Below are 23,062 nucleotides of genomic sequence, written 5' to 3' on the forward strand. Positions count from 1 at the left end.
GAACCATCGGGGTGACCCTCACTTATACAACTTCAACGCCTTCTGCCGTACCCACGATGCCCACATCTCCGTCCGCCCCGGCACACCGGGGGAACCCGTTTGTGTGGATGACAGACCCAGGGGTAGGGCCCCCTTTTTCTTCATGTACCAAACTGTATTCAAACGCGTGGTGTGCGCTTCCATTCACACCCTTCGAGAGGGAACTCCTCACGGAGATTAATACGGCCCCCGCCCAGCTACATCCTAATAGCTGGGCCTTTGTTCGGGCCTTTCAAATTCTCTGTGGATATCTAGGCGTTCTTCCTTCTGTGGACATCTTTCTACATTTCTTCGAGGTGAAGAAGCAAGGGAAAAGCCTCTGGGTGAGCTTTTCCGGGATCGCCGGCAGGATCATCCTTTCCCTCTTCCAGAACTCGTACAAAGGTTGGAAAGGAAAATTCTTCAGGGTGTGCTGCGCCAAACAGGACCCTACAGCCTTGGATGGCTTCCCCCTATACTGGACAGAGCACCCCAAGCTGCTCAAGCCTAAGGCCCTGGATGAACTGTCTTCCGCTGATAGAGGGGTATGTGAGGCCTTGGCTGGCCTGGGGATTGTTTTTGACACGCTGAAGCTCATAGCGTGTGAGTACAACACGCACACCCTGTCCACCTATTTTGGTAGGGAGGCTCATTCCTTGTTGCCTTTTGTCCTTCCTTTCTTATCTGTGCATTATTACATCATGCTTGTATTGTTAGCCTCTCCACCTGTTTCCCTCGTTGCTAAGTATTCATTTGTACTCTTTGTATTTCATTTACTTGCGTGCCTTGTGGATCCGTATGCCTGCATTGGCAGTGGGATTGGCATTCTGTGATTTGTGTATAACTGACGCCTTGTGTTTGGTCTGGTGTGGCTTTAACTTTTGTTCTTTGGTTTGTCTGAATGTAGGATCAGTGATGGATTCATCTAAGAGGATGGTCTTAGCGAGAGCACTGAACGCTGCTCGTGCCACCAAGGCTGGCGCCTCCACCGCCACTGAAACTCCACTAGGCCCATCTTCACCACACCCACGCAGCCCCCAAACACTTCAAACACCCAATTCACCTCCACCCATCGCCGCAGTCCCACTGGCTGTGGCCTCATCACCTGCTCCAACCCCCCTTGGCAAAGGGAAAAGGGTGTTGGAGGTCCTCTCCGATGACGAAGACTCCGACGGTGGGCTAGTCTTCAAGAGGAGAAAGGCTGCTAGGGTTCCCATCCTACCAGCAGCGTCCCCACAGGGAGGGGAGTCCTTCAGGGAGAATCCCCTAGCACCACCTCTCATCAACCCACAATAGTCCAAGAGGAAAAAGGCGAAGGGGCCGAGTCTGCTCCATCTCTACCACCAGCAGAGGCTTCTGTTGTTCTTGCCTCTGTTTCTGCGGCCCCCGATCTCATTGCCATTCCTCCTCCCATCATGCATTTGATGAGGGGCTTCAACGGAGGATTGATGCCAGAAGGCTCCGACAGGAAAGAAGGAATGCTCTTCTACTTGGGAGCCTTCTTGGCCGTGGCCCTCGATTGGCGTGCCCAAGCTAGAAATGCCGCTTCAAACACACAAGCCCTCCAGGCCCTGGAAGAAAGAGTGGCCACTCTAGAGGAGGAAAAGGAAGCTCTGGGACGCCAAAATGAGGCCTATCAAGCCTCTCTGAAGTTGGCCCAAGAGGCCAAAGAGGAGGCTGACAGGCAACTGGGCAAAGCGATGGAATTTCAGGCTGACTTCTACGTCCGGGAAGTATCTCTCCAGGTTCAAATAACGGACCTCCAAGACATGGCTGAGGCCTCCGAAGAGCTTCAGAAGGACTTGGAGGATCAGTGCTATGGGCAGGCCGAAAGACTGGAGTGGATGGAGGAGGAGATAGATACCCAGGCTAAGACATTGGGCCTTATCCAGGTTGACCACGACAAGCTGCAAACTGAGGTCAACAGGCTTCGAGTAGAGAAGGAGGCTATGGAGAAGCAGGTGGCTTCCGGGGACTCTACCATCGAGGAGTTGGAGAAGGCTAGAAGGCACTCATCGATGACATGGCCGGCACCTTCGAGGAGGGATTCACGGAGGCTTTGGCCCAGGCCGCCTGCGAGAACCCGGGGATCAACGTTTCTAATTGCGATCCCACCCACCATGTCGTTGACGGACGTGTCGTGCCCCTCGAATTGGATGACTGAAATGCCAACTTTCAACCGCCACCTTTACCTTTTTGCGCTTTATATTCGCTCTTGCCATCCTCTGATAAACTTGCAAATCTTTTGAACTATTTGCACCTTTGTTGGGATAATGGGTTTTGTATAACAATTTCATATTCGTTCTTCATTTTTGTATGCTTCAATTGCTTTGCCTGTACTTTTACCCGTTTCTTTCGTTGTGTTGGGCGATCCTGTACATCCGGCGCCTTACTTCTAACGTGTACCTCGAACCTGCTCAACTTTCGTATCTGTGAGGCCTCTGCCTCGTGAAGGCGCTGGTCGCTCCGCCATTGCTGCAAACACAAAGGTCGAGACCTGCTCTGGGTCTTAAACACTTGGGACAAGGTCGCGCTTCAATGCCCACGCCCATGGAGAGGCCTGTGTAATCAGCGTCGTATCGTCCATGGAGTGTCTTAAACACTAAGGCGATCTGTCCCTTAATTCTTGGTGCTTGGCGCCCACGCCTGAGGAGAGGTCTGCTACAGCAACACCATATCGTCCTCAGGGTGTCTAGAAACGCCAAGCACAGGGAAGGCTCGAAGCCCCCCATGGGGTCGTTCCCTCCATGGTCTTTCCTTCCCATGGGTATCGGGGAGCAACCCTGCCGGTGGTTCACTCGGCTTCTGGCGATCTCGTCTCCCTCCACAGTCTTTCCTACCTGTGGGTATCGGGGAGGCGACGCCTCTGGTGACTAGTTTTGACTTCTTCGATTTCGTCTCCCTCCACAGTCTTTCCTACCTATGGGTATCGGGGAGGCGACGCCGCTGATAACTTATACTGGCGACGCCCTCGGCGTCTCATACTGGCGACGCCTTCGGCGTCTTCTATTGGCGACGCCTTCCGTGTCTTATACTGGTGATGCCTGCAGTGTCTTATACTGGTGACGCCTTCAGTGTCTTGGCGATGCCTGGTGCGATCAACCTGTTGACTTTGACCTTGGCGTCGACTTTGACTTTGACTCTGGTCAGCACCTAGGGGTAGCGGAGAGCTCAAGGTCTCACCCGCGCCATCCACGTGGCATTTCCCGTATGGCTGATGGGACGTTCCCTCACTTGACTTGATCCTGACATTTTCTGAGCTTCTGACAAGATGCTCCCATTCTCGGCGGCGCATCGTACCCTTGGGCATTCTGTCGACGCGACATTTTCTGAATGTTAACCAGTGACTCCAGGATCATCCTCCCATCCTCTGACACGTGGCTCGATCGCACGGTGCCCCCCATTTGCGTCACTTGGCGCTCCAACTGCAATATTTATGTTCCTCGAAATCTTGTACATGCGTCCATCATCTCTGTGTTTTCGCACCCTCCTTGCACCGCTACACAAAGAGTTCCTTCTGCGTTCTTTCTAGTTGGCGATTTTCCTCCCGCACTCCTAGCGTGTTATTCTCCTTCGATCTCCCAGCTCTTTTGTTGATACTTTGCGCCAACATGTCTTCTCATGCTCCTCCCCCTAGGGTTAACCCCAAGGACCTTTATGCATGGGCCTCGTGCGAGCTCCTCGACGAATGCTCCAGCTTACTCTCCACCAGGGCCGTAAGGGAACACAAGGGGGATCCGTGCTCCTACGATCATCGTGCCTTCGCAAAGAGGCATGATGATGATATCACCGTGCTCCCTTGCACCTTAGGGGAGCCGGTGTGCGGAGACGAACGGGCCAACGACGGGGTCCCCTTCTTCTACTTCTATCAGGTGGTCTTCAAAAGCATCGGCGTGCGCCTGCCCTTCTCCAGGTTTGAGAGGGAACTACTGACTGAGATTAACGCTGCGCCAGCCCAGTTGTACCCTAATAGTTGGGCTTTCGTCAAAGCCTTTGACATACTCTTTAGCTTTCTGGGGTGTGCTCCCTCGGTTGACATCTTTCTTCACTTCTTTGAGGTGAAGAGGCAAAGGAACAACCTCTGGGTGACCCTCAGCAACGTTCCGAGCAGGGTTCTCCTAACTCCCTTCCAGAACTCCTTCACAGGGTGGAAGGGTAGATTTTTCAAAGTCTGTTGTTCCGATCTCGTGCCTTCCGCCCTGGATGGTTTTCCACTGTACTGGGTAAGGGAGACGAGAGCCTTGAAGTCCAAACCTTTCAAGAGGCTACCCTTGAACGACTAGGTGGCATGCCGAATCTTGGCTGAGGCGGGAGGCTTCGACACTGCCGCTTTGATTAGCTTGGAGTACAACGCCGAAGCCTTGGAGAAGTATATATGTATGAGAGATTACCTTAGAACCTCCCGCTCTTCATCTTTACTAGATCTTTGCATGTCCTATCTTGTGGTGTCTTTACCATGTTTGTTTTCTTCGGTGCAGGTTCGAAGATAAACCGGCAACAGAGGTCACAGCTTACCCAGGCGTTGAGGGCTGAGAACGGAGCTTCGTCCTCCTCCCATCCAGACTCCGGAGGCCACTGAAAAGTGGTCTGTTTGCACTTTTCGTGGCATGTATATGTTTGTCTCATTTGTCTCATTCACCTTTATCTCGAACTCTATTTCGTGGCATGTATATGTTTGTCTCATTTGTCTCATTCATTTTTGCACACTTTTGTCTACATTCGCTTCTTTTAATATATTGTGCGCGTTTCCTCCGTTATGTTTCTTGGCGACGCCTGAGTCTGGCGACGCCCCTTTCCTGGCGACGCACACTCTTGGCGACGCCCCTTCTTGGCGACGCGTATGCTTGGCGACGCCCCCTTCTTAGCGACGCATACGTTCGGCGACGCCTGTCGCCACTTCGAGTCTTTGTCTTTTATCTCTTTACCCCTTGGTCTTGCACTTCGAGTGGGAAGAAGATAAAAAACTGAGGCAAGGTTTTCCTTGAACTTCTTTTTCTTTTTATTTGGGTGACCTCGTTAAAAAACCCCCGAGAGGGAAAAAGAGTGTCCCCTACAATAAGATTGTTACATGGCTGCTCACTTACTCAATTCAACTAAAATAAAACTTCAAATTGGCCGCATTCCAGCTGCGCGGAATGGGACCCCCTTCCAAAGTCTCTAAGTTGTACGAACCGTTCCCCTTAGCTTCGGTAATTCTGAAGGGTCCGGTCCACTTGGGAGACAACTTATTTTCTAGCTCATATGGGTGAGCCTTCCTCATAACTAAGTCGCCAACCTGAAACTGCCATGGCTTCACCTTAGAGCTATATTGTCGCTCTACTCTTCTCTTTACTGCTTCGGCCTTTATTCTTGCTTCCTCCCTGGCTTCGTCCAGTAGGTCCAGATTCACCCACCTTTCTTCGTTGGATTCTTCAGCCACAAAATTTTGGTAACGTGGCGAGCTTTCGTGAATCTCAACCGGGATCATCGCATCCGACCCATATACTAAGCTGAAAGGCGTCTCCATGCTGGAAGATTGGGGCGTGGTGTGGTATGCCCATACAATCCTTGGCACTTCCTCCGCCCACGCTCCTTTAGCTTTTTCTAGCCTTCTCTTTAGTCCCCTCAGCAAAACTCTATTCGCTGACTCTACTTGCCTGTTAGTCTGGGGTGTTCGACTGATGCAAACACTTGCTTGATGCCTACCTCTGCGCACAGGTTTCTCAACTGTTGGCTGGCGAACTGGGTTCCATTTTCGGACACACAATGTTCTTCCAAACAAAGTGTTGCACCTTGTGCGCAGTAATCTGGGCCACGGGCTCCGCCTCTATCCACTTGGTGAAGTATTCAATGGAAACGATCAAATACTTCATCTGCCTTATCGCCAATGGGAATGGACCTAGGATGTCAATACCCCACATATGGAAAGGCCACGGGCTGTATATGGATCTCAGCTCCTCTGGCAGCGCCTTGTGCCAATCAGCGTGTTTCTGACACTGCTTGCAACGCTGGGCGTGCCGCACGCAATCCTCTTTTATTGTTGGCCAGTAGAAACCTGCACGTACCACCTTAGAGGCTAAGGGCCTTCCCCCACGTGACTCCCACAAATGCCTTCGTGGAGCTCCGCCATTATTCTGGTGCACTCGTCGCCGCTTACGCACGTTAGGATAGGGTGGGTGAACCCGTGCCTGAACAATACTCCATCTACTAGGGTGTATCTTGCGGCATTCCTCTTAACCTTCTTGCCCTCCTCTGGCTCTGTTGGGAGGACCCCATCCGCCAGATATCGTCTGTATGGCGTCATCCAGGTGTCTCCTTCGGCTAAAGCACATATCTGCGCATGCCTTCCTCCTTCGGGCGTGTCCGCATATGTGCTAATATGGGGCGTCTTCACCGTATCTTGAGTCAAGGAAAGATGACTCCTTGGCCTCCCTCTCGCAGTACTAATATGGAGAACATCCACCCTGTTGTCCTCCATGAATTTTCTCGGAGTTTTGAGCGTCTCTTGGATTACTGTCCTCTGCCTGCCCCCCTTGCCTGAGCTGGCCAACTTGGCCAGCAGGTCAGCTCTGGCATTTTGTTCTCGCAAGACATGTATTAGCTCAAGAACGCTAAATGCTTCCTTCAGCAGTTGGACGTACCTTAAATACGCCGCCATCTGTGGGTCTTTTGCTTGGAACTCATCCGATACTTGTCCCGTAATCAGCTGAGAATCACTTTTCACCAAGAGGTTTTGTGCGCCCATCTCCTTAGCCAGGAGCATCCCTGCAATCAGTGCTTCGTACTCAGCCTGATTATTACTTGCCTTAAAGGAGAAACGCAGGGCTTGCTCAATCAGCACACCATTGGGTCCCTCCAAGACTATCCCCGCACCACTTCCTTGCTGGTTGGAAGAGCCGTCGACCGAGAGCGACCACTGCGTGCCCGCTTCCACCTCTTGTTCACCTCCGGGCGAGAGTTCTGCCACAAAGTCTGCATATACCTGCCCTTTGATGGATCCTTTGTGATGTGATTCCAATAGCCATATAGAGAATGATTCTTGACATTCTTAGGAATCACCTTCAGCTGGACATTATAGAGGCACTTTTCTTAGAGTTTGATCATTGTTCTAAGACAAGAACTCACCAAAAACTAGTACCAAATCCCAAACTCATTTGGATGCTCCACATATTGTCAAATTGAATCAACAAAGAGAGGTAAAATTGAAAGGACCGAACAGAATTGAATTAGTAAACATATGAACCGAACAAAAGTGTAATTAAAAGTCAAGAATAGAACATAGGTGCTGGAAAAAAAATAGAAAAGCCGAACCAAACAACTCAAGAACACAAGACAACATGAACAATTGAAAGAGAAGGAAGGAAGGAGAAGAGAGTGCTCATGAAGATGGAAGAATGTTGGATGATCTCGCCACTAGAAGTGTGGAATGCTCCTAGATGAGAGTGATGCCGCCACTTGAGGACTCCAATAATCCATCAAGATAAGACTAAAGAAGAAGGCTCCAAAAGCTCTCCAAAGTTCACTCAAAATTTGAGTAGAGTTTTCTTAGATTAATTCCAATCTGAAAAATACAAAGAGAGCACCTCTATTTATATCCTAAGGTGCTGAAATATAAGCTACACAAATTCAAAAACTCCCTCCCAAAAAGCTTCTAGAATTTGCGCCTAAAACAAAGCATGAGGAAGGTGTGACCTCTTCCTTCACTATTGGCACCTCCTTTTCTACTCCTACACCTATCTACTAACACACCCCCGCTAAGACTCCTAACTAAAGACTAAAAGATGCTTTAACAATAGAGGTTTCTAATGTTTCCCTCTAAGCACCTTTCTAAACAATATTTATTTAATACTTGACCTTGCCCTTCATGGATGGACTTTGGGCTTTTATGGGCTTTGGCCTTCTTGGGCTTGGGCTTGGGCTTTATCTTTTACAAATATTAACAAGTAAAACTTTAAATATGAAGGCGAATGATCTTGTTCTTCATTATAAAAAGCCACCTTTAGTTGATTCTCATCATACTCCCCGAGTTGGAGAGAATTCGCCCACGAATTCTGAATCCCTGCATATAACAAAGTCAGTTTACTTTTACAATCAAAAGTGTAAGAAAAAGGAATACATGACTTAGCAGATGGAACCAAAGGGATTGCAGAAAAGGAGGTCCTACAAATCGACCAAGTTGGAAAAATGTGTTTGGGAATGATGATATTTTTGGGAAAAAGACCTCTTAAATGGTGAAACCCATTAGGAGGTATGAAAAAATCATCCCTAACATATTTTAACCAAGGTGGTGTTGAAATAGGAACCTTGGGTAATGAAAAAGATAAAGAAGAAGAAGACCTTGGAGGGTCCATTTGAGGTATAGCACGAGTCAACATGATGGATTTAGAGGAGAAAATGGTGTGACTCGGTGTAGTACTTACTTCTTTTTCTTTCTCATTTTCTCTTTTAGTTTTCATTTTTATTTGGTCCTCATGAACCTCTTTGGGAGAGAGGGGTTTTAATATAACCTTGCGCCCTAGGAAGGAAAAAGACATTGTATTGGATAGGCCATCATGTAAAACATGTCTATCATATTGCCAAGGCCTTCCTAAAAGAAGATGAGAAGCTTCCATGGGCACAACATCACATAAAACCTCATCTTTATACTTTCCTATTTCAAAGTTAATGAGGACTTGTTTATTCACCATGATTTCACCTACTTCACTAAGCCATTGTAATTTGTAGGGCTTGGTATGAGAGATAGTGGGTAAGGCTAACTTCTCCACAACTCTTGTACTAGCCACATTAGTGCAACTTCCCCCATCAATAATCAAGGAACATAACTTGTTGTTGATAAGACATCGGGTGTGAAAAATATTTTCTCTTTGAGTATCATTCAAAGATTTTGGAATTGTGCCCAACATACGTCTTACCATCAATAAGTCACCTTCACAGGGACTTTTACTCTCATTTTCACTTGATGGTTTAGAAGGTGAAGAATGCCTAGGTGAATTGGAATCATGCTCACTAACTACAATGCCTTCATGCATGTACATACTTCGTTTAGAAGGGCAATTAGCAGCAATGTGACCATATCCCAAACATTTAAAACACTTTTGACTAGACGATTTAATTGGGGATTTAGGCCTAGAAGTAGATGGCGTAGGATCCTTGGGTTTGAAAGAAGAATCTTTGGAAGGATGTTTAGAAAAAGAATTTTTGTTTCTCCAAGACTTGGAGTAGTATCCATCATTGGAAGCATTTTTGAAAGAGTTTTTGTTAGCAAGTTGGGCTTCCACCTTCATTGCCAGATGAACTAAAGAGCCCAATGATGAATACTCTTGTAACTCAACAATGTCTTGAATATCCTTCCTAAGACCACTCACAAACCTAGCAATCATAGCTTCCTCACTTTCCTCTAATTCAATTTTAAGCACAAGCGTCTCAAGCTCTTTATAATACTCATCCACATTTAGCGTGCCTTGTTGAAACCGTTGGAGTCTCGACATGAGGTCTTTCCTAAAATGTGGGGGCACAAATTTAGCGCGCATTTGATCCTTTAAAGAGTTCCAAGAGTCCACGGGAGGACCCTTGTGATAGATAATGTCCTTTACAATTCAATGCCACCATTTCATGGCATAATCACTAAACTCTAGGGTGGCTAGCTTAAGCTTATGCTCATCTTGGATCTCATGGATCTCAAAAATTTGTTCACACTTAGCCTCCCAATCTAAATATACATTTGGATCACTAGAACCATTAAAACAAGGTAGCTTGACCGAAGGAAGCTTGGACTTTGCATCATGATAGAAGCCATTGCCGTAGTGAATTCTTTCCCCTTGGTGATGATGTCTTTGTCCATGGACTTGGGGTGGAGGCCTCCTTCTCCTATGCTCATCTTCACGGCCAACATCATTTGAAGAAGCTCTTGAAGATGGTCTATGAGAATGATGTCCATCATGGATAGAAGGAGATGGTCTAGCTTGTTGGACCTCCATCTTTTGCATTTTCTCCTCCAACCGTCTAATTGTTCTTTGAGCTTCATGTAATTCACCAAGGATTGAAGCTTTGGAAGGAGAATTCTGCTTGTAGGATGCATCACTTGAAAATCCAGCCATTTGTAATTAAAAAAAATAGCAAACACACAAAAACAGCAAACAAGTTAAAAATTAGCAAAAACAGTGAGCTTTGGCAATGAAACTGCCGAAGTGAAATGAGGCTGAAAAAGAGATCACTCTCAAAGAAATAATGTTCTTGCACCAATCTGATCTTGAGGCCTTGGAATCCTCAAATGAAATATGTCAAAGCAAGCACACCAATCTCAAGAGCAACCACCACAAAACCAATGAAACAATAAAGACAAACAAGAAAAGGTATAAGCAAGGAAAGGTAATTGCAAAAGGAAAACTATGTGTAAGACAAACTCAAAGAGTAAGAATGAAAGACAATCAAGAAAATAAAGAACTCAATGAGAAAATTAGGCACACAAAAAAATACTTAAGGAAAAGCACTAGAGTAGATGAAGAAAACAAAAATTTAGCTACTGGAAATTTTTTTTTTTTTAAAAGGCAAACTGTGCTTGATATTCACTGATTTAACTGGAATGATGTAGAGCGAACTGGATTATGAAATTTAAATCACAGAAACTTCAAGATGTTAACTCAATAATGGCACTGGAATCAATTAAAAACAGTAAGCCAATTGAGAGAAATAAATTTTTCAAAATCGCTGCCAGATTACCGTATTTTTTTCGGCAGAATTGTACACTTTTTTTATTTTTTTTATCATTTTTGGTGTACTTCGTATTTTTGAATGATTCTTTTTTCTATTCTTTTCTAACACTTTGAATATCTCAAATCCAGAATTTCAGAATTTTCCAATAAGTAAATCAATTGCAATAAGGAAAAACAGTAAGCACTTTTTTTTCAGAAACAGAGGAATCCTAATAGGAATAAAAAAACAGGATGATGAACTAGCAAAGACATAATAGAAAATGATGTATTGAAACTTGTATAGGTCTAGAATACAAGTATGAACTCAATTCTAAAAAGAAAATGCACCAAGGATCAACATCAATTCAGAAAATTATATGACACCAAAGCAAGAAACAATCAAAACAATAAAAGTACTACTAGAAGTAATGACAAATATGGAATAATATGACTAAGACAAAACTTGACATGATTACAAAATTAAAAGACATATCACAAATTTTAACAACAAGTGAAAGGAAGCTTAAGGTAAACTCTAGGAAGGATAATGCCATTCCAAAAGAGCAACCATACTCATAAGAATTTTGAGTGCCATAAACCTTTTCACAAGCACTTGGTGTAAAAGAAAAACAGCAAGAATACTCAATTCAAATTCTAAAACAGAAACTTAAATTGCAAGAAAATTAAAGAGCTCTTGAAATTAAAGTGCACACAACTCGACAATTAAACAAGAAGAACCTAAGACTCATGATACCACATGATGTGATTCCACTAGCCATATAGAGAATGATTCTTGACATTCTTAGGAATCACCTTGAGCTGGACATTATAGAGGCACTTTTCTTAGAGTTGGATCATTGTTCTAAGACAAGAACTCACCAAAAACTAGTACCAAATCCCAAACTCATTTGGATGCTCCACATATTGTCAAATTGAATCAACAAAGAGAGGTAAAATTGAAAGGACCGAACAGAATTGAATTAGCAAACATATGAACCGAACAAAAGTGTAATTAAAAGTCAAGAACAGAACATAGGTGCTGGAAAAAAAATAGAAAAGCCGAACCAAACAACTCAAGAACACAAGACAACATGAACAATTGAAAGAGAAGGAAGGAAGGAGAAGAGAGTGCTCATGAAGATGGAAGAATGTTGGATGATCTCGCCACTAGAAGTGTGGAATGCTCGTAGATGAGAGTGATGCCGCCACTTGAGGACTCCAATGATCCATCAAGATAAGACTAGAGAAGAAGGCTCCAAAAGCTCTCCAAAGTTCACTCAAAATTTGAGTAGAGTTTTCTTAGATTAATTCCAATCTGAAAAATACAAAGAGAGCACCTCTATTTATAGCCTAAGGTGCTGAAATATAAGCTACACAATTTCAAAAACTCCCTCCCAAAAAGCTTCTAGAATTTGCGCCTAAAACAAAGCATGAGGAAGGTGTGACCTCTTCCTTCACTATTGGCACCTCCTTTTCTACTCCTACACCTATCTACTAACTCACCCCCCTAAGACTCCTAACTAAAGACTAAAAGATGCTTTAACAATAGAGGTTTCTAATTTTCCCTCTAAGCACCTTTCTAAACAATATTTATTTAATACTTGACCTTGCCCTTCATGGGATGGACTTTGGGCTTTTGTGGGCTTTGGCCTTCTTGGGCTTGGGCTTGGGCTTTATCTTTTGCAAATATTAACAAGTAAAACTTTAAATATGAAGGCGAATGATCTTGTTCTTCATTATAAAAAGCCACCTTTAGTTGATTCTCATCATACTCCCCGAGTTTTGTATAGGGAGGTTTGTCATCACCACCACTGTAAAGCTGTGGAAGTAATGGCGGAGCCTCCTGGACGAAAATACCACAGCCAACGCTGCCTTCTCCAGCGACTGGTATCTCGTCTCCGAACCTTGTAAAGCCTTGCTGACGAAATATATGGGCTTTTGAATTTGGTCCTGCTCCTGGACCAGCACAGAACTGATAGCTCGCTCTGTTATCGCGAAGTATAGTCGGAGGGGCATGCATGCTTCTGGTTTGCAAAGGACCGGTGGCGTCGCCAAATACTCTTTCAACTTGATGAAAGCCGCTTCTCATTCGTCAGTCCATGCAAAGCGACTATTTCTTTTAAGGCACTGGAAATAGGGGTGCCCCTTCTCTCCTCCCGCAAAAACAAACCTTGATAATGCCGCCATTCGCCCTGTCATTTCTTGCACTTCCTTTACTGATGTCGGGCACCGCATGGCAATGATTGCTGCGCATTTATCAGGGTTCACCTCTATTCCCCTCTCCGTGAGCATGAAACCTAGGAACTTACCGGCCTCCACCCCGAAGACACACTTCTCGGGGTTTAGCTTGAGGCGGTATTTTGATATGGTGACGAACAACTCCTCCAGGTCCGCCACGTGCTGCATCCTTTCCCTGGACGCCACTACCATATCGTCCACGTAGGCGTACACATTCCTCCCTAACATGGGTGCTAGGACCTTGTCCATCAGCCTTTGGTAGGTGGCGCGTGCGTTTTTTAGCCCAAAGGGCATTACCTTGTAGCAGTAACTGCAAGTCTCTGTCATGAACGCAGTTTTACTCTCGTCTCTTGGGTGCATTTTGACCTGGTTGTAACCTGAGAATGCATCCAAAAAGCTAAGTATCTTGCAACCGGAGGCACTGTCCACAAGTGCGTCGATGTTGGGTAGTGGTACGAGTCCTTCGGGCACACTTTATTCAAGGCGGTGAAGTCCACGCACATCCTCCACTTCCCATTCGCCTTCTTCACCAGGACGACGTTGGCCAACCATTCAGGGTACTGGATCTCCCTGATGTGGCCAGCACTCAGCAGCTTCTGCGTCTCTTCCCTTACCACAAGTCGCCTCTCTTCATTAAACTTTCTCCTACTTTGTCGCACGGGGCGGACCGTGGCATCCATGCCAAGGTGATGGCATAGAAAATCAGGGTCGATGCCCGGCATATTTGAGGCGGACCATGCGAAAGCATCCAAATGACGCGAAATGACCTCCGCCACTTCATCCTGCTCTTCTTGGCTCAACAAACGCCCCAGCTTAAACATTTTGCCGCCAATCTGCCTCTCCACCACGTTGGCCGCCAGTTGGTCCCAGCTATCTTCCTTGAGAGTCGTCGCTCGGTAGTGCTTTCCGGGCGTCGACTCTTCTACGGGCGATGTGTCGTCAGTCCCCTCCTCCATATGCGCGTCTGCTTCGGGCGACGCCCTCACGGGTGTGGCCTCGCCGGGCGTTGACTCCGTGGGCGTCGCCTCAATCAAGGGCTCTATCTCCATCGCCGTGTTTGCACTTGACAGACGCTCGAACACCATGAACACGCCTCTCTTTGTTTTAAGGCAATTCTCATAACATTTCCGCGCTTCCTCCTGATCTGACTTGATGACAATCACTTTGCCACTGAGATCCGGCAGCTTCATCTTCATATGGCGCGTGGAGGCTACTGCGTTCAGCCTGTTCAACGCTGGTCTGCCCAATAAGATGTTGTAGGCGGAATTAGCGTTTACGACCAAGTACCGGATGCTTTCGGTACGTGAGGTCGTTCCATCTGTGAACGTTGTCCTCAATTCCAAGTAGCCTCGTACTTCCACTTGGTTGTCAGCAAACCCATATAAGCACCTTGTGTAGGGTCTCTAAAGGTCGGGAGACAACCGCAACTTCTTGAATGTCGACCAGAACATGACATCTGCAGAGCTTCCTTGGTCGACAAGAACCCTGTGCACCTTTCTGCCCGCCGTGACAACTGAAATGACCACGGGGTCGTTGTCGTGCGACACAACATCTTGCAGATCCGCCCTCGTGAACACGAGGTCTGACTCCCACGGATCACCTGAGATTCTTTCTTCAATTGAGTTGACCCCCCCTCGCGTATTTCTTTCGTTGGTAGGCGGTGGGTCCTCCGCTGGAAAAGCCACCAGCAATGGTATGGACTTCGCCGAGGACAGGCATCTCGTGCGCTTGCTCTTCCGCTGGTGCTGGCAGGGTCGCGGTCGTGGCGGGCTTTGCGACATAATCCTTCAGAAACCCGCTTCTCACCAACTCATCTAGCTGGTAACCCAGCGACAGGCAGTTATCGATGTGATGACCGAAAGCTTTGTGGAATTCGCACCAAGAGTCTTTGCGAGGCCCTAACACCTTGTCAGTCTTCGCCGGTCGCCTCAACCTTTCAGCTATATTGGGCACGGCAATCAAATCCTTCAATTCCACCACAAAGTTGTACCTCGCTGGCCTTGCCCTTTCCCTGGCCGGGCGATCCCCTCCTGCTGGACCCATGGGCTGGGGTTTTCTGGTCTCATAGGGGCGTCTCCCCTTTGGCTTCTTTCTCCCTGTCGTGGTCTCGTTGACCCTGACGGGTTGAGCCCGCGTCTGCGTTCTCGGGCGTGAGGGTACAACGCTGGTGCGCTTCTCACACACCTCTCCCTCAGAGGCGATATGTTCCACCGCCCGACGCCGTATTTCGGCAAAGGTCCTAGGGCGATTGCGAATAATGGATTCGCAAAAAGGGCCGAGACATACGCCTTTTCTGAATGCATACACGATCATAGGCTCCTCTGAAGTACCAACTTTTACTACTTGGGCCCCGAAACGATTGATGTATTCCTTCAAGGTCTCCCCTTGATACTGTTTTACATCAAACAGGTCGTAGGAAACTGGCGGCGGAGCCCTGTTCGCCAAGTATTGTTCTCTAAACAACTGCGACAACTGCTGAAAGGAGGTGATATGGCCGTTTGGAAGGCTGATGAACCAATCCATTGCCATCCCCGTCAAGGTGCTCATAAAGATCTTGCATCTCGCGGCATCGGAGCCGCCTACCAACACCATCTGCGTGTGGAATGCAGTGAGATGCGCCTCAGGGTCCTCCATCCCGGTGAAGATCACCTTGGGTCCCGTGAACGTGTTGGGGATTACTGCATCCAGGATCTTCTGCGAGAAGGGTGTGGAAAACTCCCTTGCTGGGGTGAGACGCTCGGTCTCATCTTGTTCACGTTGCCCTTGGTTATTGCTCAAACCCCGGCGCAACTCTTCATTTACACGATGGAGCTCTTCGTTTCTCGCACGCGAGTCTGCGAGATCCGCCTGCATGCGTTCTTGTTCCACCCTCGATTCCGCCATCTCATCCTGTAGCCCCCGCATCATTTCCATGACCTGCTCCATGGACATTTCCTCACTCGCAGCGCGTGCGGAACCTTGTCTAGTGGTGGCCCTCATTCTTCACTGTTTCCTCAAACTTCTGCCAACGTTATGGTGGCTTCGATAGATCTTTTGAAGCTTGCGATGGGACTGATGTTTTAAATCAGCCCCACGGTGGGCGCCAAATGTTGCGGCCGGTTGATCTGGGACGTCTTTGTGCGCAACCTCGCCCATCAGCTAGGGACACCTTCCCACTGGCTACCTGTGGATTCCTGCAAAGAAGGACAAAAGGGCGCCCTAGCGGCCGTTTGCACTCCGACGCTCAAGTCAGCTAGCAAGAAACACCAAAAACTCTACACCTCCGTATCGGAGCACCGTGCATGGCACTCTGAAGGTGGTCAAAAGAAACTGTGTATTGTGTATTTTTTCTCGTTCTGGCAAACAATCTTTCTCTAGTCCCTTGTGCGTAACCTCAAGGCTCGAGCAAGCAACTAGAGTGTCTCTGGAAAATTTGCCAAAAGTTCGAACCCCGTTTCCAACATTCCCAGTTCTATTTAAACTGCTCTAGCATTTAAAGCGTCTTAAAGCGCATTTAATTATGAAACGTTCAGCGCCTTTAAGACGTTTAAACCGCTTGGAGCATTTAAAGTACCTTAAACGCTCGAAACGTAAACTCTATTAAATAGCTTTAATTACCTTGTACCTGACAAATTGATGTTTCTGTTTTGACTTGGCTGCTATAACACGTGGAGGGCCTCACAGCATCGTGACCCCACTTGGGGTGTATTTCCTCGTGTGAGTCCTCCTACCTGGGAGTGCATCTGCGCAAGGGGTGACTTTTTGGGTGCCAACTCATGCCCCCAAACATCTAGTCAGTCACTTTGAGAGCGTATCTACCTTCCTCTCGTACCCTGCACCTGGCTACCCCTGGGCGTGACCCTTCTCATGAGTCGTAACTATCCCAAGGGCTTCTCTGGGGCGACATGGGCACTTCACGAGTCAGATTGCTCTCCACTGGCGCTATTACTATGGCCTTGAAGCCACATTTCTCTTTTCTTTGATGCTACCCCGGGTTATCGGGGTTTGAGGCCTTCCCACGGCGTCACTCCCTCCATGGTCTTTCCTACCCATGGGTATCGGGGAACAACACTGTGGTTGCCTTGCTCTTGTGACATTTTACCTTGGCGACGCCCTACCTTGGCGACGCCTGCTAGGCGACATCTTATCCTGGCGACGCTTCCTCTTAGCGACGCCCCGCCTTGGCGATGCTTGCACTTGGTGTCGCCTCACCTAGGCGACGCCTTATGTTGCTTTGACCTCAACGTTGACTTTGACCTTGACTTTGTCAATGCCCGGATACGAGAGGGTACAGAGATTAAAAGTTTTCCAAGATTGTAAGATTGCTTAAGGCTTTGCATTGGTTAAGAGTGGAATTGGATCTGTTGTATTCGTTTTATATCAGGTGTGATCCTCCCTGTTCTTACTTGTGTTTCAATTCATATTTGTAAAATTGTAAGATATTGGTGTCTACAGTTAGAGGGTGTTCTAACTTGTAGTGTTTGTGTTTCAAAGAGCGTGAGTGTTCTCTAAGGGTTCAAGATCACCTATTTGGTGTTTGTGTTGTGAAATCTGTGGTTGATTACTTAGTGAAATACCAGGGGTTTCTGGGGACTGGACGTAGCTCAGGTTATAAGTGAACCAGTATAAACTTTGTGTGTTGAATCTCTCTATCCCTCATTGCTATTAAAACTGTTTAATCTGTGTTTTTGCAAAATGTTGATAAAAACAATCGGTTGATTCGCATAAACAACCGATTGATTTTCTGGAATCAATTTAAAACAGTTTTGGTTTTTGGCTGATCTGATTGCTTCTTCTGTGATTTTGCATTAATCTTCATTCTTGTCCAGAATTTTTGAAAACCTTTCATTAAACAATTCAGCCCCCGTCTTGTTTAAGGCCTTTAATTCTAACAAGAGGATCTCTCTTAAAAACAGTTTTTTCATATATAGTGTACCATAAAACACTAATGCGTACCTTATCCCTATTGTATGACATTAGTTTCATATAATTTTCATCATTCACATATAACACATATAATTCAATCACATAAAATTTAAAAATTCATAACATTCAAGAACATTTCCAACATAAAGCACAATATTTATCTTCCAAACTATCAAAATCTAATATTTATACATGCTTACACAACATAAAATCAAATAATTTCATTAACTAATATAAGAGAAATTGAAACTTGGGACCATGTCCCCTCGACATTCAGATCTTATAGTTTAAGGTACTATTGAAAGTTAAAGTTAGCTTTCCTTACCTGAAATTCTTTATTCCAGTGGAAACTTCAACTCCAACAGGGAAACTACTCCAAAATCTTGGGACGTAAAACATGTTATCAAACATCATCAAAATTCAGTATATATGGTAAAGCTAGTTGAGAGGAACACTTTTCCTAACTGTCTCTGTTCCGTCCGGTTGACCGGGACGTCTTCGTGCACGACCTCAACCGTCAGCTAGGGACTCCTTCCCGCTGGTTGCCCGTGGATTCCTGCAAAAAAAGAGGACAAAGAGGCGCCCTAGCGGCCGTGTGCACTCCGACGCTCAAGTCAGCCAGCAAGAAACACCAAAAACTGTCCACCCCCGTCTCTGAGCACCGCGTGTGGCACTCTGAAGGTGGTAAAAGAACTGTGTGTCTGTGTGTGTGTTATCTCCTTCAGGAAAAAATATTCCCCAGTCACTTGTACGTAACCTTAAAGCACGGGCAAGCAACCAGAGAGTTTCTCGTAAATTTGCCAAAGGTTCCCACCTTTTTCCGACATTCCCAGCGCTATTTAAACTGCCCCAGCATTTAAAGCGCCTTAAAGCGCTTTTAATCTCAAACGTAACGCACTCATTAAAGCGCTTAATTACGAAACGTAGCGCATTTAAGACGTTGAAACGCTCGGGAGCCATAACAGTACCTGAATGCTCGAAAGGGAAACTGTATTGAATATCTTTAATTACCTGGCACCTAACTAGAGGGTGTTTCTATTCCGGCATGGCTGTCGTACACGTGGAGGGCCTCACGACGCCATGACCCCATCTGGGGGCGTTTCTGCCCATCTGGGGACGTCTCTACGTGTGAGTCCTCCTGCTTGGGAGTGCTACTGCGCTAGGGGTGACTTTTTGGGTGCGAACTCATGCCCCCAAGTATCTAGCCACTTACTCTGAGAGCGTATCTGCCTTCCTCTCACACCCTGCACCCGGTTATCCTGGGTGTGACCTTCCTCTTGGGTCGTATCTGTCCCGAAGGCGTCTCTGGGGCGGCAGGGGTACTTCGCGAGTCAGGATGCCCTTCACTGGTACTATCACTATGGCCTTGAAGCCACCTTTTCCTTCTCTTTATCACTTTCCCGAGATATCGGGACCTGAGGCTTTCCCACGACGTCGCTCCCTCCATGGTCTTTCCTACCCATGGGTATCGGGGAACCACACCGTGATTGCCTTGCTTTTACACTGTTTGATCTGGCGACGCCCACACTTGGGCGACGCCTTCACCTAGGCGACGCCCTCACCTGGGCGACGCCCTCACCTAGGCGACGCCTTCACCTAGGCGACGCCTTGCGTTGACTTCGACTCCTCAGCCGTTGACTCTGACCTTGACTTAGTCAACGCCCGGATACGGGACGGTACACAAGCCCCCCAGTCTTAAGCCGAAGACTTGTCTTCAGCGCAAAGACTAAAGCCTTGCCCCCGCCATCCACGTGCCTTCCTGATGACGTGTCATTCTCTGCTGACTCAGCAATTTTTCGAATTACTGACGCGACATTTTCTGAACCACAAGGGTATTCTTAATGACCGATTGGACATTCCCTGAAATGGGGATGATTACACCTTTTGGGCTACCCTTGATCGCGCGCCACGTGGCCCATCGCGTGGCCCTCCTTTAGAGACGTTTGCGCTTCCCCTGGGCAATCGACCCTCTGACGCGTGGCCCGATCCTGCGGCCTTTATCACTTTCCCGAGATATCGGGACCTGAGGCTTTCCCACGACGTCGCTCCCTCCATGGTCTTTCCTACCCATGGGTATCGGGGAACCACACCGTGATTGCCTTGCTTTTACACTGTTTGATCTGGCGACGCCCACACTTGGGCGACGCCTTCACCTAGGCGACGCCCTCACCTGGGCGACGCCCTCACCTAGGCGACGCCTTCACCTAGGCGAAGCCTTCACCTAGGCGACGCCTTGCGTTGACTTCGACTCCTCAGCCGTTGACTCTGACCTTGACTTAGTCAACGCCCGGATACGGGACGGTACAGTCTCCATCATAATTGATGGCTAAATCCTAAGAAAAAACAAAGAGTAAAGAATATTTAGAGTAATAATGAACTTACTTTATTTGAAAATTTGATTAGGTAGAAGTGTAGCCTTACTCCTCAGCTACGACAAGGTGTGATAAAATTTTGAAATAGATAAGTTATGAGAGAGAAATTGAACATATAATGATATATATATACACACACACATACATACATACATACATACATACATATATATATATATATATATATATTTAAAGAGAGAGAGAGAAAAAAGGGAGATAAGAAAAAAGAAAGAAAAAGAATGTGGGGGGAAGGCTACTGGTCTTACAATTATCTCTAAGAACAAAATTTTCGTCCTCCAAAATTATCTTACCAAGAAAGATTAGGATATGATTTTCTTATATTCTATTTTATTCCTCAATTGGTATCACAACATATGAGATTTCATAATACTTTGACTATAACGATGTTTCTACCATGATATTACTTTAGAGAATTTAAAATTTTAGTTGGTTCATCTCAAAAGAGAGTTCTTCTTTCACTTGCATTGAATTAGATGATATGACATGATTGGAATAAAGTAAACATTTCCTTAGTTGAGATACACAAAATATAGTGAGAATGTTGGCTAATAGAGGAGGAAGAATAACTTTATATGCAACAAATTCTATTCTCTTACGAATTGGACGAGGACCTATGAACTTTGAATCAACTTCTTAGATAGGATTGCTCTCCTTACACAAATGAACGGTGTAATTGTTAGAGAACCATGTTTACCCACAAAGAAATCTAAAGGCCTTCTTCATTTATTTATATCAAAATTATCTGCTCGAAGATGTCTTCAATCATCACAGTTCTCAAAATTTAGCTCACAATTGTTGATAATTTGAAGTGATGGAGCATACTCTAGATTTTGCTTGACCAACCTTCATTCTAGTGCATATTGAATTTAAGCCCCCAAAGTTCTTTCCTCCATCTCAAGCAGACAATCTAGGTCAACCCCATGATCTTCAAGTATTTCGCAATATTTATGTTGAAAGATTATATTCAAATTTCCTAAGCGATGATGATGTGACCTAACTCAATAATCCACAAATTTATTGTATTTTAACATGAACCTAGACACCTCATACCACCTTCTTCACAAGAATATCTTTAATAACACTCATGTTATTCAATCCAAGCTTATACTGACAAGATCAAATATAAACAAAGTGAAATCTATAGAACCTTGAGATATGAATAACTAAATCAAAATGGAAAGGTGGAACATGCATATGGATATCATAACTAAAGGATCCATACTCACCCTTATGAAAAGATAAGAATAACCTAACAAAGAAAAAACTTCCTTAACATTATTTAAAGTACTCAATGTCACCTCTTCACCACTTTTTTCAAACTAAGACCTTGTAGCTCACCTAATTATTTGCATAACCTCAAGCATATCATTCCTATCTGTAGGTAGAATGTGTGTAGTCCTCATTAATCCATCCCTTATTACTCATACTGAGTCATGTTTCTTTAATGTTTGTGACAAGTATGTGATAAAACCCATGGAGATATTAATACATTTCCATTATGGAAATGTCAAACTATGTTAACATACTTTTCATTCATTAATTGTGCAGCCTTTTGAATTTTTGACTGATAAATGAGCAACTACAAACTTGACTATATCTTCCTTTATACCATGTCACCAAATAAATTTCTTGAAATCTTGATACCGTTGGATTATACTTAGATGTAATTGAACTTGCTTTCATGACTCTTAGATAACTCATATGCTTCAATTCATCATCCTCTAACACACATATTTTTTTCCTAAATCTTAAAATACCATTCACTTCCTACAAATAATTCTTTAGTTTCATCATTACCTAATAATCTTAGAATAATCTTCAAATTCAATTTCACCAATTTCTTTACACTCACTTTTCTAGAAACTCATTAGTTATAAAAAATGTAATACAACTTCCAATTTAAACTGTTGAAACTTCCACTCAAATCCAACCATCTAATCTTAAGTGTTGATACTTATGTCTCCTGTTGACTTTAAGCATCTACAACAACATTGCTTATCAGGATAATACTTCCACGAAAAATCATAATCTTTCAATTATGCATCGTTTATTACTCGGTCTACCACAATCCAGATTCCATTATGCAATCTCATTGTCTGTGGGAAAGGAACCACACATATAACAATACAACTCCATTTCTACTTAGCCATGACAAATGGTTGTAGCATTATCTCAGGTCTTAGATACTCCACTTCATTCTCTTAAAGTTTAGACAAACAAGGAACTATTGAGCCACTTCCTAATTTCTTGAGATAATGATATATCTTAATTATTCATGATGGACAATCATTCTTACAACTATTATACTAGACTATATTCTCTACTTCTTGTTTGCAAGTACAAAACTTCATCCTAAAATTCATAATCCTTATTTTACTTCCATCATGAAATTTTTACTCCCCTTGGTGCTTGACCTCCTCTAACTTAATTCCTTTGCTATCACATTTGAGACTTGAAATGTCCTTCAACCAGATTTGCCTTCTCCAAATTATACATAACTTTGAAATCTTAATCTTTTAATAACTTCACCAATATCATTTCCCTAATGTCTAGTCCTTTCTTAACAAATGATTACTTTTGATTTTTATGATATTGAACATGCGAAACTAAGTACCACTAAAATAGTGCCTCTAGATTTTGAAGCCAATACCACTACCATCATCTCCATGTAACAAGTAGAGTAATTTTTCTCGTGAACTTTTAGTTCCCTCCAAACATAACATATCTCCATTTTTTCTCGCATACTCACACGACCCCACCTATGACGTGATAGCTTATACCTAAGAAGTTTTTGTATGCAAAGAATTGTTAATACTAGTAAATAATCAATCTCCACCA

The 23,062-nt window shown here is 45.1% G+C and overlaps 1 protein-coding gene across 1 annotated transcript; it reads right to left on the reverse strand.

Moving 5' to 3' along the window:
* Positions 1-6,073: 6,073 nt before the first annotated feature.
* On the reverse strand, positions 6,074-15,905 carry LOC137817435 (uncharacterized). Its single transcript, XM_068620723.1, has 4 exons — positions 15,232-15,905; positions 13,400-14,165; positions 12,998-13,292; positions 6,074-6,996 (listed from the first exon to the last, which is right to left on the reverse strand). Exons 1-4 carry the CDS (start codon positions 15,903-15,905, stop codon positions 6,074-6,076), a joined length of 2,658 nt encoding a protein of 885 aa, XP_068476824.1.
* Positions 15,906-23,062: the final 7,157 nt, after the last annotated feature.

The sequence above is a fragment of the Phaseolus vulgaris genome, unplaced genomic scaffold (genome assembly GCF_000499845.2).
Source record: "Phaseolus vulgaris cultivar G19833 unplaced genomic scaffold, P. vulgaris v2.0 scaffold_62, whole genome shotgun sequence".
Lineage (NCBI taxonomy): Eukaryota > Viridiplantae > Streptophyta > Magnoliopsida > Fabales > Fabaceae > Phaseolus > Phaseolus vulgaris.